Source organism: Lepeophtheirus salmonis, chromosome 5, assembly GCF_016086655.4.
Source record: "Lepeophtheirus salmonis chromosome 5, UVic_Lsal_1.4, whole genome shotgun sequence".
In the NCBI taxonomy this organism is placed as follows: Eukaryota; Metazoa; Arthropoda; class Copepoda; order Siphonostomatoida; family Caligidae; genus Lepeophtheirus; species Lepeophtheirus salmonis.
The window spans coordinates 67472161-67488164 of NC_052135.2; the positions used below are offsets into that span (position 1 = coordinate 67472161).

Below are 16004 nucleotides of genomic sequence, written 5' to 3' on the forward strand. Positions count from 1 at the left end.
AATCATAGTTATGCATTGTACTACCACTCGTAATTATTGAATAATGTTACTTTAATTTCGTAAGAGAATCATTAAACAATTTTTTTGATTTTATTCTCTTTTTTCATTTCACAAGAATTAAACAAATAGAAAAAATAGAAAATTCCCCGTGTTTGTTGTAAAAAAAGGAAAGGAAAATTTGATTATGCTTTCAAAGTAAGAAAAACCCCTTGCTTTAACAAATGTAATTATTTAACCTATTAGACTAATAAATTTTAATATTAGACTCATTTGAATTTATGTATACTCACAAATTTACTTTCGTTCTCTGATTGAAGTTGACTTTCATTAATTGGACACTCGGATTTTCTATTCATTATTTTCTTTCGAAATGCTCCAGCCACTTTTTGAGTTGCCTTTTTGGTGTCTTTCTCTTTCCTTTTCATTTTTTCTTCTGTCATTTTTTCAAGCAATCGAACTTGATTTTCTCTTTCAAAATTACATTTGCTTATATTTTCCATTGTTAGATCTTCTTAAAACTTCAAAAATATTTACCAATGTTATATATTGTTAAATGAAATAAAAATAAATTGAAACTTTTATAAAAAAATATTTAATCAAATATTAAACTTGAAACTGTAAAATTTACAAATATATATGAAGAAAAAGAGACTAAGCAAAGAGCATTAAAACCGTATTTTGAACAACATAAGATCAATAAAAACGTTAAACACTGTATTAAGGCTGTTAAAGTTAAATGTTGAACTCCTCAAGGTAATCAGTCTTTTTATAACGCAGGTAGTGAATTGAGTAAAAAGAAATCCCAACAATCAAAAAGTATTTAATCACATGATGAACAGTTGACAATTATAAAAATTACGTCATTTCAATTTTGTACAATTTGTTATTTACTTCATGTATTTGGTACTCCTAAATACCAATATAAATTCAAATCTTTAGTATTGTTATAGGTATGTATGTATAAACTTGAAGAAAAAATTAATGAAAATATTGAAAGAAGTTTACGAATTGTGATAAATTATTTAGGTTAATTATATTTTACTTTTAAAATATATATTGCCATCACTCGTTAAAGATTTATTTATTAGGCTTCTATTAGTTTTGTTTTTTATGAAGAGATATAGCAACCAAAAATACATAATTAAGTATAAATAATAGTGTATGAGATAGATAAGAAAATGCACAGACAAAAGTAAAATTTATGAACTTACCAAATCAAGGAGAATAAAGTAAATAGTTACTTCTGTTAATGGTTTCAAACTGAATGTGAAAATGAAAACAGAAAAAAAATACAAGCCAAAAAACCAACACACACACACAAAAAGCAATTCATTGGGTGATATGAAATGCTATTAACTTCAAGAACCATGTTATTATTAAAGGTATTTCAAGAAGAATGAGAGCTTTTCGCGTGTCGAACCAATATATATATATAAATTCTGTAAACAAAAGTACAACTAATATTTACTTTTTTATATTATTATTATTTTTGAAGGATATTTAGGACATAATAATTTTGCAAGAAAAGAGTCTTCCACACGCGATGCTCCATTTATTTTCAAAATACGGATTATTGTGTATATGTTTTACTTCTCACAAAATCATTAAATATATAGTACATAACTCACGAACATTTCGTTACTTCAACTCCAAGTCAAGCCTCAAGTTTTTATTTAACAGTCCAAGGACTTTAATATTTTCATGGAGTTCTGTACAAATCCTTAGAAAACAATTATATTTAAAAAAATACTTGAACTCTTGAGAAAAAATTTAAAACGACTTTCCATTGCAATTCGAGTCGTGATTCTTTGATTGGGTGATCAAGTCAAGTTGCAAGTCTTCAAAATATTGACTACAGTCGCAAATTTCAAATTCAACTCCAAACATTTATAAGCAACCACTTAATCCTGTACATATTATTTTTGAATATGCAAAGTTTATTTTTAACACCATATTTTATCCCTTGGACTATTGAAATAATTTATTTAATTTTTGTATTTTCTTTGTATTCTGATGATGTTTATACTAGCTGATCCGAAGTGGTGAGCTCTTGTCCGTATTTTCACGGAAAATACAATTCACCATTTTAACAACAGGAGTCACAAATGAGCAAAAATAAAGCAAATGGAATGAGGTATCGAATTTTTTTTTAACCAAAGGGGCAAAATCTAGACTCAACATTTTGTTTTGACTAATTTGAAAATAAAGAAGAGGTGGGCAATTGTTATCTTAACCACTTTTGATGGAAATCATTAAATTGTTTTTAAATATTGTTTTAATGTTTGATACCTTTACCATTTCTTTCACGTACAGTTTTTCCAGCCTTCTCTTAAAGATAAGAGACAGCCCTCCGTTGTTATCACTGTTAATTGTAGATCGTATTTTATTATTAGAGAGCCCAACCATGAAGAAGGCTGTTAGAGGCTCGAGGTTACAGGTATTTTGAACAGTCGCTCGAGAATACTCTCTTGTTTCTAATTAATAGAAAAAATTGCCTAGATCTATATCTCCACGTGTACAATTTGTGTAAAAATTGCTAATTTATTTTTTTATTTTTATGTTTTGTTTGTGTTAATATAATTTCACAATGTTCTGCTCGTCTTCTCCACAAAGACAGCATTGGTCACCTACAAATGTGATGTAAGTGAGAAATCACATCACACGAGGCGTTGCGTTTACTGTGTAGGGAGGGACTGTTCGTGAATAAGAAGAAGAAGTGGAGAGGCGTGAACAACCTGTGTGTGCAGCGGGAGCAGGAAAAAATAAAATATTCTATATAGACCTGGTGTTGCTCAAGCAAAAGAAGAAGAGATAAATCACATTAAATGGTCAAATCAATTGAGAAAATTTAAAAATTGTTCAGAATATACTTCTATATACTAAAAATTATAAGTAGAATGTTTCTTTTTTGTCAAAAAATCCTGATAATTTTAATTCTCTTGGATTATTCAGACTATATGGTTAAGTAATGTAATCCGCAAAGTCTCATCAAAGTATTAGTATGTTATGAATTTAAAAAAATACATGTTTTGTTATAAACTTCTAACACGAATATACATCCATTAAGAAATTGAATAGATGATAATTCCATTTTTTATTTCCTTCAAAAAATTCCCAATTTGAAATTCGTTAAGAAAATTTAAAAAAAAAATAGTAAATAGCATTTTTTGGAGTTTTAAAGAGGACCAGAAACCTCCCTCTTTTATTTTCTTTGTACTTACAAAAACAAAAAGTTAAGAATAATAATGTGGTCAAAAAATTACTTTCGATAACTATTCATTTTTGAAAATATTGCAAAAATGATTATATTTAATGTTTTGGAACTCGAAAATACATTATTGTACTGTTAAAGTCTAGAATTTTTAGCATTAGTTTACTTAAAATGCATATGTATTAAAAAAAAAAAAAATCAGCGGCTGATAAGATATAAGTATCGGTTATGGAGATGTTTCTTAGAAACATCTCCATAACCGATACATAACATATTTTAAATATTCATGGTCATGAGGTGTTAATGGCTTATTGTCAGAGTGACTTTGATAGACGAGGGAATGATGAGGGTTTTGTGTCTCCATAAACATCTTATCTCTATCTAATGCGTTAGGATTTAGTTTAGTGTGCAACGATATGTGAAAAAGTATACCTACATTTTCAAACTATAGATGCAATTTCATATAATTATTTCAATACCCACGGAGATGCAGTTACAAGTTATGCACATACTATCAACACAGATTCGAATTTTCTAAGGTGGGTGATGGTAACAATGGTAAAAAATATTTTCTAGATTGTTTCTTCTTTGAGATACATAAAAATACTTGATACAATTCCAATTTTTTTGCCTTTGTGGATTTAAGAGTGTATCTTTCTAAAAAGATACATTTTTTATTCAATTTTATGCTATTTTTAGCATCGAAAGATCAAAATAAATGTAAAAGCATTGAATATTTGTATTATACTGATATTTCCAGCCTCTAAAATTATTCAAATTATATATACTTCTTTTTCTGAATCGGAGAAAATGCTCTATAACCATAAGCAAATGACGATTAATTGGCCCTAATTAGACATATATTTAATTATTCAGTTGTGATCGGAATGATAAAAACGTTGGTTTGTAGTAAAATGAATACATGCAACTATATAATTAGTAATTAGCTCTTATAGTGAACGTTTTTTAGATTTGTTAGTCGTTGAATGAACAACTTGATAAAATTGACTCGAATAAATCCTTGTCTTCAAATATCTTCAGAATTCATAAATATCATTGCTTCGTATTCAAGGAATTCTGCACAATACATGTACTTGATCAAATGCCATTTCAACTTTTGAATTCCATGTACAATTTTACGAAATGTAACTTTTGTAAAACTATGCCATATTTACTTAAGTAAATGTATGACCTAAGATATAAATTATTTATAGAAAGTACTTATTAGGATGGTTTATTTCTTATTCCTTTTGTTGAAATTATTTGTAAACAGACTAAACTTATTTTTTACACGTTTATGATAACTATATAGTCAATTAAGTACTAATTACTTTTTGTTCAAATATTTTTGAAAGCAAAATAACAAAAATGCAATTTTAAATAATTTTAATAGTTCTCACTATTTTATATGAGATATACCTTTAATAAAATAAGACAAACATGGAAAAGTGAAGGGTAAAGTCACTTATGCATCTTCGGGTTTAATTGTCAAGGCTCGTTGATAGTATATGTAATGTTACTTTCAGTTGTCCATAAAAGCAAAAGAATTAGGTAATAAACGTCATTTTGATGCTTTTCTAGGTAAAATCAAACAGAAACTTAGAATTTGTATCCAAAAGCAACAATTAGTTAACTAATACTAATGCAGAAGCAAATATTTACTTACCTTATAAATACTTGTAAAAGATTATTAAGGTTTTCTTTCTATGATTATTGAACTAATATCAATAATAGTAACAATTTTAAACTTTTTAACTTTGAGTACAGTCTTATATTTAGAGCTTTAATAAATATGACTTAATATGAGTGCAATAGGTTTTGCTGCTGCTCCTTTCCCAAATATTATTTCAAAGTATTGGGTTATAAAGACATGTTTTATACCAACATACCAAAAGTCATATAATGTACTACTCCACTTATATTTAAGTATAACACTAGAACGACGATTGGTAACAAACCGTTTAAACAAGATTGTATATAAAAATTAATACCTTTTGTTAAAATATTTGTAACAGTTAATGGTTCTTAGAGTTGAAAATACATGATTTGCAACTATTTACAATTATTAAGCTTGAACAGAGTGCTTCTTTGGCAGTCTTTAGTTAAGGAGGTAATTCTTTGTGAGAACGATTTATAGTTCCTATAAACTCACCCTATTTTTCTGACGTTCATTTGCAAGAAATATTGATGTAAAAAATTATCGTTTGTAACATTCCTTTCTTAACCCAAATAGGGCTTCATTACGACATATTCTGATAAAGATTAATTAGCTGGTTTTGTAGTATATTTTCCCAAGTAAAGAAATTCATTTACCAAATATTTGGACCATGTATCAACTGCGAACCAAATTGTTATAATAATTTTATCAGACTTATTAGCCATATACTCAATAAACTGGCTTTTGCTAGGAATAGTTGCTTATCAGTGGTAATATTTTAACCTCGCCGGTATGCTGACTTACAATTTTCCCTGAATCAATCCTATACTGTTAAAGTCAAGGCAAACTTGTTGTTTTGGAGTCTTTGTGATCGGCAGTTACGCTAAAATTCCTTTTGTATACATAATAGCGATTAGTTTAAGTATTTATCGTATGCTGGTTCTTAAGTTTTAAACTTTCCTCAACTATTGTACATTTTACATATAAAATGACTATAAACGATGTAGTTAGTAAACAGACTCCAAATTAGCCATTCGGAGTCTGTTTCTCTAAGGGTGCCTTTGCCCTTGGAACATTTATTCAAAGAGCTGACTTTGGAACTCCGATGATTGAGAAGATTTTTACTATCTGGAAAAGACCAGATCCCTATAGTTGAAGTTTGTTGTGTATACACTTAAGAAACGAATATAATATCGAATTGTACATAATATGTTGAAAACATGCAATCTAATTCTTTTAATAAATACCAGAGGTCACGAACCAAACCTTGGATGATTATGAAGCTTGATAAGGGATTTATAATATTGTATGAATAATTTATTGGTCGAAGGAACTTTTATATCAAATAAATGAATGCCATCTAATAACACTTATAAATACTTGTAAAATACCATACTTTATACTTATTATTGATTTGTTCTACTATTGTAACTTGAAGCCTTTCGCCCAGATGCATTTTCTCAATTTTAATGTTTTCTTTGTAATACTAATCTAACATAAGTATATAGTTAGTTGAATGATATAAAATATGCTTTAAATTAAAAAAAAAAAAAAATTTTACATTTTACAATGTAAATGATAATATAATTATGGATCAATAGTTCAAAAGCTGATCATGTTTTGATGTTACATTTTGCAAATTATGATGCATTTACAACTTCCTTCAAATATTTTCTTACCTAAAACAGGCTGAATTTTTTCCATTTTAAATTTGTTTGTACAAAATTGTATTATCCTTTCCTACATACATTGTCTTTATAATAAGTTGGTTGATTTATTATTTTTAGAAAACGGGAATGGAGTAACATAATTGCATCATTGCATTTCTTGAAATGTTAAATATACCAATAACTTGTAAATAAATACATATAGTATCAAGCAAAAGTAATAATGGTATTAAAACAAAATTACTTACCGATATGTTTTAAAAAGATATCACAATTTTAACTTGAATAAGATGGTTGCTCATATTTTTCATCTTTTTCCGATTCAAAAAACTTATACACAATTTTTGAACAAAACGAGTATTCAAAATAATCAAATGTCAAATAAAATACTCACTTCTGTCTAGGTATTATTTACTATATCAAGAAAACGAATTATAATTTTGTATTTGTGGTTAATATCATGATTGATAAAAATTCAAGAATTTATAAACATATCTAATCAACAGGTTTCTTGTAATATTTTGTTGTATACGAAATACAAATAAAAAAAATGATCAACATTGTTATAAAAATGGGAAAAAGGTCAAAATTCCGGCTAGCGTAGCTATAAAAGAAAATAAAGTGAAATAAGTTGCAATGTATAAGTATTCTATTGATGATTCGTTCCTATTTGAAAATTTAAACATGTTTAAAGGCAAAGAGCACTTAAATAAAACTTGAATAGTGATGCACGTAAAAAAGTGATAAAAATATAAGTTTATAGACTACTTATTCAAGAGAAATAAATTCTTATTTTTGCTGTTGTTCAAGTCAGCTTATAACCATTAAAAAAAGAAAATATCTTACAAAACAGAAAGTTATGCTTGTGAGTAATAAAAAATACGAGGTCTGTGAATGTAAAACAAAGAAAAAACAAATGACGGCATAGCCTTTCCGCAGGCAATCTTTGTAATTTATATTTAATTTTTCATTTAAATTAATGAGTCTCGAACACAAATATATAATATATTTATATATTACGGGCAATGTGGAAAATCGGGCATTCTGGAAAATGTCCGTTACAGTGGGTAATGTCCAGAGTACACTGTCTATGTGCAAAAACGCCGGGCAATCTATAAAATTTCCAATAGTGTTGTCATGTTAATCTTACGTATTTCCATTATCATATAAAAAGATTATGGGTAGTTTGATTATTAAAAAATTTATTGCAAGCAATTTGATCATTACGGATTTGAAGAAGATCCAATTTCATTGCTACCAATTTCATAATCCAGTGAAGGGATATCCAACTTCTGGATTACGGGCCGAATTACAGCCCATTTAAGGGTTAGGTGAAGACCCCTACTCATTCTCAATTAAAGTAGTAGTTTTTTTAGCAAAATTGTTGTACTATCAACAAAATGCGTAGAAAGCTCTTACTATGTAGAAACATTGAAACATATCTTGTATTTTGTGAGACTCTAATAAGGTTTCCAGATTATCTTTTTTAAACAGTTTGTCCTTGAAAAATTAGTTATGGCCTTTTTTTATATATGGTCTAAAGTTGAAATAAATTTATATTAAATAGTTTTGTTTTATATAAGCAGTTTTTAAGAAATTTAACTTAATAGTTATTCGGCCCGTTAACATATTTTAAGTGGCAATGCACCTTATTATATGAAAAGGTTAGACATTCCTGATCTAATGTATTTTTATTGAAATTTATATTGCATTGAGACAGCCAAACTATAGCATGATAAGAAATTGTGACGAGAAACTCTATTTTATTTTGCAATATATATCTCTGCCAACAGGTTTTGCAGTAGAGTGTGGGCTATGAAACTAACTTCAACCAAACCAAAATCCGAACTGAAAACCACATAAATTTAGGTATATGTAAGAAAACCATGCAATATTTTTTGTCAGGCCAGAATTCGAAGGGCTACTTCCGGTCAAAGCTTCTGGCCAGTTATGAATCTCCTCCAAAAAGAATCAATATTTGATGGCAAAAAAAAAAAATCTTACAAGTATGTATGAAAGAAAAATTACTCCTATTAAAAAAATCGATTGCGTACTAAAAATTATATTAATTTATTCCATTCAGTTATATAATCCATGTACCATAGCAAATACGGTAGTACTGCGTGCATTATGAGCAAATCATTATTTTTGACAAAAAAAAAAAGGAATGAAAATGATATTATTGTTCTTGTACAATATACATAGCATAATTTGCAAGGAAGTATAAACGAAAACCCCAATTTTATTTGTAAAGTGTTGTGAGCGAATATAAACTTCAAAAATGTTGTACTTTCCAACATAAAATGTATTTTCTATGTAGGGTAAACTACTCAAAAATTCACTTAAATCCTTGCATATAAAGCGATATACTAATTTCAAACAGCTTTTAAAATCAAAATTATATATAATTATAATATTACTTACTAACTGTTTAATTCAAAATATGTTCTTTGTTGGATGAAACTTGTAGATTCTTTCTAAAAAATAACGTCATAGAATGAAAATTAGTTATGGCGTTAGGAACACGTAATATCAGGGATCATTTTTTGTTTGGAAGTCCCTGTGATATACCCTATAATATTTTGCCAAATAAGATATATTTACTAAAATACTATCTGTATCTTAAAAAAATCAACATCCGAATAGAGTAAGAATAGCAAGAAAACCCCATTTTCTAATCATTGAAATACTTGCTTTAAATGACAAGATGTATTTAGAAGTGGGAATGCATTCCTTATAATAACACCAAATACTTTAAGATAAAAGTTGACGAATTTATAAAAGATACCAAATACTTGCTAACGAAGATAAATATTTTTAAACTCGATCAATTGATAAATATCCTTGTCATTTTTTGTAGAAAACGTCACAACTTTTGATATTGTTTTTTGTAAGATAATTAGATATTTTATGTCTAAAAACTTTAATTGTTAGGTATTCAGCAAAATACCAAAGGAAGAATTAATTTTCTAGATCATAACTTTTTCAAAGAAGCGCAGGACTACTTCCTCTATTGACAAGAAAGGAAGTCAATCCTATACAGAAAAGTATGACAAATTGGTTTGAAATCAAGAAAGGAAGAACCAAGACACTAAAAAAATATACCAAGAAAAAGAATAAATAGACAACTAGACAAAGAACAAGAAGAATCTAATCAACAAAATGAGCTTTTAATCAATATGAAATGAATTTGGAATATGTGAGTCCTTTAAGTAAGGAATTAAGTTAACTTGTGAAACAAATGAATAATGCTGATCCCCTAGGAATCAAGCCAAATTCTATTAAGATATGTATTTTCATAGCAATACATAAATGAGTTATTTGATGCTTGCAACTCCCCAATATTTGATTACAGTTACGAAGGTTAGCAAGTACATACAAAAATATGATATTAAAGTTCACAAAAAGTATTAAAAAAAAAAGAAAATAATTTGTATGTATCCAGTTTTATGTGTGCAAAGATCTTAGAAAATGCCTACCGGGATCTGAAAAGCCTGAAATTATAGAGTAGCATATAACAGTGATTTTAGAACTTGGGGCTAAATAACATACAAAAATAATTTCTCACCTATTTATAGTAAAACAAAGCTTATTGCAAATGAATTGTTTTCATAAATAGCTGAATCTGGAAGTCTTCATTCAATCTGAGCAGTTGGTATTGTTGGGACCACAGTAAATAAAGGAAACATAGGTGGTGTTATTATACTTCTGGAACATAAATTAAAAACTCTAATATAATTGTTGAAAATGAGCCCGATTTGGTTACCACCTTATTTCTCAAAAAACATCCATGGACAGTTTCTAATGAAAGATGGATAATGACAGCATCAATTCTCGTGAGGATTTACATCCAAACAAGAAATCCATCGAAAGAACATAAGACATTTGTTGTCATAATTTTTAATTTTTATGCTCCAACATTTTTTTAAATAAAAGAGTATCCTCGTATTAAATATGGTTCTAAACAATTTTTCTTTGCTTTAAGTCAAGCAAATAAACATCTAACAAAAATTAAGAAAGATATTGCTGAAACTTCTTTCAAAGTGACTTCATTCTTTGCACACCCAGAAAATATAATTTTAAGTGATTTATTTGATTTGGAAAAAGATACCAGATAGAATGTCGTCAACATCATCATAAAAGATAAAAAAAGAAGAGAAGCAGGATCAATAAGGCAATAAAACCGACACAAGGATCACTTGAACCTAAATGAAAAAAGTTATTTGGAGTTTATAAACTTATCTACAATTTCAAAAAGTTTTCTTACTGCTCCTCCATTAGCCTATGACATAACAAAAAAAGAACTTCTGAACTATGTAGAAGGAAAAAGTTTGGATCTACCTAATATTACCTGTCATTCACAAAATATGGAAGGATGTGCTTCAACATCTACTCAAGAAGCCAAAGTAACAACAGATATGAACTGAAAAGACATTATAGATTGCTAATGATGTAAGATTCAAAGTGAAAATTGTCTCAGAATTTTCAAAAGTAAGACTTTACAACCTTAGCTCCGAATGAGTGAATTTTGTTAATTTAATTACATTGTATAGACATTTATTTCAATTAAAACTAGGTATTGAATTTATTTATGTTACAACCGTCAGAATTTAATATAGCAAATACAATTTCTATGCAAAATGTCCATTTATACTTAGTTTCATTTTTTTTTACCAAATAACAGGAGAGAAAAGAAAGAATAAATAAATAAAAAATTGCTCACAACGCATGCAGATTTATTATATTTACTACATGGATTATATAAATGAATGAACTAAATTAACCCCCTAATTGAGCATTAAGCACCCCTTCTAAAAGTCTATAATATACCTCAGAACAAGGATAGAGCAAGTTAAGTTATGACTTACAATCTCAGGAATTATATGAAAGAGCAAATGGAGACATTCAAGACATTGTGTGGCATTGTGACAACAAGACAAGTAATGGTTTGTTCAGTATACTTCGATTCACCACTTTCGTTCTGGTATTGGGCGAATTTCATACCTAGTAATGTATGGTCATCCGATAAAAGTCGGACTTGAGTCGGACTTTAGCTGTATCCAAAGAGTGTGTTATTACTACGGAGTACCATCTATTAAGAGATGTGTGTACACATATATTAATTTTCTCTTCAACTATTTTGGATTGTCATTCACTTTTTTTAAGAAAAATAATTGATAATTGAGAAAAAAGTTATTTTTTTTAAATTGCATATTTTCAAAACTTTGAGGTCACTGAGCTACATCTAATCATTTTTTCTTTTTGATGAATTTTTGACAATTGTATATTTTTTTATCAAATGGGCATTTCGGGACGACGATCCAGACATTTCAACCAAATAAAAAGTAAGAAACGACCTACTGTACACGTCTTAGCGTATATATTGTTAAATATAAATTATAACTTTGTGTGAACAACTTTTCTGTCGAAAAAATTATAAATGTACAGGGTGTCCACGATAAATTGGAACTATCTTCAAATTCAACCTGCTTGATAAAAATTGAATTTGGAGTGTATTTGTTAATATGAAAAAGTTAGACATGATATTAAACAATAAATTTATTCAACATGTCCTCCCTCAGCAGCCACCATCTTCTCCATCCTGCCCCTAAAGGATTTGCATGCCCTTATGACTTTCGCGGAATCGACAGCATTCCACTCCCTCGTAATGGAGCCCTTCAGAGTTGTAATTCTCTTGTGGCTGACCTTACACACCTCCCTCTCCAACTTCCCCTACCAGTAGTAATCACACGGATTGAGGTCGGGTGAGTTGGAGGGCCAGGTGTTGCGATCCCAGAAAGTGATGTCGTGGGAGTTGAAGAGGTTAGTGGTCCTCATGGTGATGTGTGCGGGCGCTGAGTCTTGTTGTAATATGAACTCCCTCCCAGCAGCCGTATCCTTCGTCCAGGGGATGACGAACTCCTCCATGACTTCGCAGTACCTAATCGCGCTAACCCTTTCCTTGGGATTGAAGAAGAAAGAAGGCATCACCTCACCGGTGCTGCAGATGACAACCAGCGTCATCACGGAGACCGGGAACTTTGTGGTGAAGACCGCAGAGACCTCTTTTCTCTCATTGGCAAGCCACCTGTCATTCTGGACGTTGTAGCTTCTGTCGACAGTCCAGTTCTTCTCGATGGAGGAGAAAATGATTCTTCCTCCATGTCATTGAGGAGACGCTTACCGTTGGTTAGCCTGGTGGCCTTTATGGATGCCGTGAGGATGTGTTGTTTGGTCATTCGGTATGACCTGTACCCGAGGTCCTCATTCACAACCTTGGAGACCAGCTGCTTGCTCACTCCACGGTTCTTGGCCAACCGTACAAGGAAGTCCCCGACGAAGCCTTGATGGACTTCCAGAGGCCTTCAACGAAGCGGGGAGTACGGATTTGGTCACTTCTCGTACTGTAGCCCTTGCGGCAGACCTTCCCCTCAACCTCCCAGGCATCGAAGACCCGGTACATCGTGATCTTGGGCTAGTTAAGAAGCTTGTAGATAGCAGAGGGCTTGTGTCCTGCGCGAGCCAATTCGAGGATGGCGTCTCTCCTTGCTTGTTCCATGATGACTATTGTTTGTTGTCAAAACAATTGTGGTGGAAGTTATACTGTATTGTTCACGAAACGTTTTAAATTAGTATGATTTAATCCCGAATATCCAAATTATGGATCTGGATGAAGTTTAAAGTAGTTCCAATTTATCGTGTGTAAATAAAAATAAAATAATTTCTATTTTTTTTGCCCTCATTTCTTTTTCTTTTCTTCTTTTTTTTTCTCTTTCTATACCCCCCACATAAAAAAACAAATTAATTACACTGGGAAATAAAAATCTACCATTGACATGAATCCATAATTCTAATTTATCTTTAAATGCAAAAATTCCAATACTTTTCTCAGTTTTTATCTGAGTGGTTAGGTTTCAGAAATATCTGAGATTATGGTAATTCGGGAACACTATCCCTCAAAGTAATTTTTCATAATGAAGACAATCACCAAATCGAACTATGATGAATACAACTGATGTAAAAAGGTATTTTATGATTATATATGTGTTATTATTGATTCTGTATATTGTTCTACATTGGAGAATATTCCATTTTTAGGCTGAAAAATTTAACCTTTACAATTTATTCATTATTCATAATGAATAAATAGGCATCATAGTTCATATACTATAAAAAATATTCATTGTTTTACCTAAATAATACATATTTAAAAAATATGTATATCCAAGGATTTAGATTCGATTTTGTATTTTTGAGTGATCCCACTTTTTATGCAGGGTTACTAGCAAATATGTAACATTATTTTAATGAGGTTTACTATTTTAATGAAACGAAAATAAGTCATATATATATTAAATGTGAATGTCTGTGGGTATGTATGTTCTTCAATCACGGCCGAACCAATGGATGGACTTTACTGAAAATTTTCATGTAGGTACAATTTGGCTACATAAATGGTTCTGGTAATTTTATTTTTTGGATCATCCGGACCATGACAACCTGTAACTAGTATTATTATCACTTTGCCTGTACAACCTGAAGGCTGGGTTGTATTTTAGATATTAAACTGGTTCATTGATTCTTAGGGAAGTGGTAGTAAAAATTTTACATGCCTTAAGAACCAGCGGCCCCCAACCCTTGGGTGGAGGTATATTCTAGCATATTTGAATGGGTTCTTGGTACTTAGAAACAGGGTGTTGGCAGAGTTTAAACATTATTTTGGTACATCACTTCACCTCTACAGCCTCAGGGTTGGGGATTGTTTGGTATATAAGGAGGGTTCCTCGATGCACAGGGAAAAAGTAGTAGAGAAATTTATCATGTCTCTGTTCCAGCAGTTCCCCTGCACAACTTGAGGGTGGTAGTGTATTATAGCATATTTGAAGGGATTCTTGGTGCTTAGAAATTGGGTGGGTATGAAGTTTAAGCTGCCTTGCGTCCTGGTAAATAACCTGTACATCCTTACAGCCATGGTTTATTTGGGGATAGTAGGAAGATAGTAGGCAGTTCTCTTATACACCCCATGAGAGAAATTGTATTATAAGATATCGGAAGGGGTTCTCGTTTCTTAAAAAGAGGGTGGTGTTGTAGTTTAAACTACCTTGAGGCTTGGTACTTCATCTCTACAACCTGAGGGCAGGGGTGTATTTTGGGAAATTATAAAGGCTTCTATGTAGATGCTCAAGGAAGTGGTGGCGGATGAATTTAACTCGGACACATGAGTTCACCTGCACAAACTGTGGCGAGGGTGTATTATACAATATTAGAAGGATTCATTGGTGCCTGGAAACGCGGCCAAAGAAGAGTTTAAACTGTATTTTCCCCTAGTACTTTATCTGTACAGCCTGAGATATATACTCATACTCAAAATTAAAATAATAATTAAAACTTTACTGTCTTTATTTTTTGTTTTATATTTAATAGTAGTTTTTAAGTGATTTTAATTTTAAAATGTCCCAGTCATATCTACTCTAGTAATAATTAACTTCACAATATACTACCTTCGTACAAATTCTAATTAAGCAATTATTAATTATACTTGAAATATTAAAATTTCCTACTCATCGAGAATGAATCTTTTCAGTGTTGCAATCTTAGGATTTTCTTACTAAAGAAGGGGTTGGGTCCAGTTGTATCTGGATGGTAGAATAAGAATAACAGTCAGATTGTTTATCCAAATATGTCTTCAGCAACAAGACCCACCTTTAATTCTGATGAAATTCCGTTACCAACATATGAATTTCCTTTAGAAAATCAAGGCGACGTTGAAGAAAGGAATTATCCAGACTTTCAAATTTTGGAAACTAGTGTCATCCTAAAGAATTAGATCTGCAAGAATTAAATCGTTTGATACGTGATTTTGGATTAGGAAAGAAAATCTGATCCTATCTTTACAGTTAAATCAGAAAAAATTGCTAAAAATCGAAGTTACTCTCTCATACTTTAGAAAATTACCAAAGTAATTTTCTGGAATACAGTGTTTTTGATAGGCTGAAAATACGTTGGCTGATCAGAGATGAAGAGTAGATGAAAAAATTACAAATCTGAAAGGGAATGATTGTTTTTTTTTTTCCAAATATGGAGAAAATTTCATGCGAATTACAAAACATGTGAAAACAAATTGGAAGACTACAGTTAACGTACAAAAACATTCAGACAACATCAGATTAATGGAACAAAATTTCACTTGTTCACAACGAATGGCAGTTCAGGCAAATAAATTACTCGACGAAAGAGGCATGTTTTCATCTCCTAATCCAAAGGCGGGAAGCCACTGTCACCTGATTTAATTAACAAAGTGGGCGAATTTTATCGTTTCTATGATTCAATTAGAGTGTTACCTGGTAAAAAAGATTATTTTGACATACGAGATCCTGCTGGCAAGAAATACATACAAAATCGAATAATTCCGAACAATTTAAAATAACTTTATCAGAGCTTTAAAGATACAAGCCCAAATTTGAGCTTT

General features: G+C 30.3%; 1 protein-coding gene across 1 annotated transcript in view; it reads right to left on the reverse strand.

Moving 5' to 3' along the window:
- Positions 1-1351, reverse strand: part of LOC121118696 (uncharacterized) — a 28172-nt gene extending 26821 nt beyond the window's left edge. Inside the window, exons 1-2 of the mRNA XM_040713282.2 lie at positions 1212-1351; positions 291-518 (exon numbers count right to left, since the gene is read on the reverse strand). Of these exons, the coding sequence (XP_040569216.1) occupies positions 291-500 (210 nt within the window). The 5' untranslated portion in view covers positions 501-518; positions 1212-1351. The remainder of the gene's footprint in view (positions 1-290; positions 519-1211) is intronic.
- Between the last annotated feature and the right edge of the window lie 14653 nt (positions 1352-16004).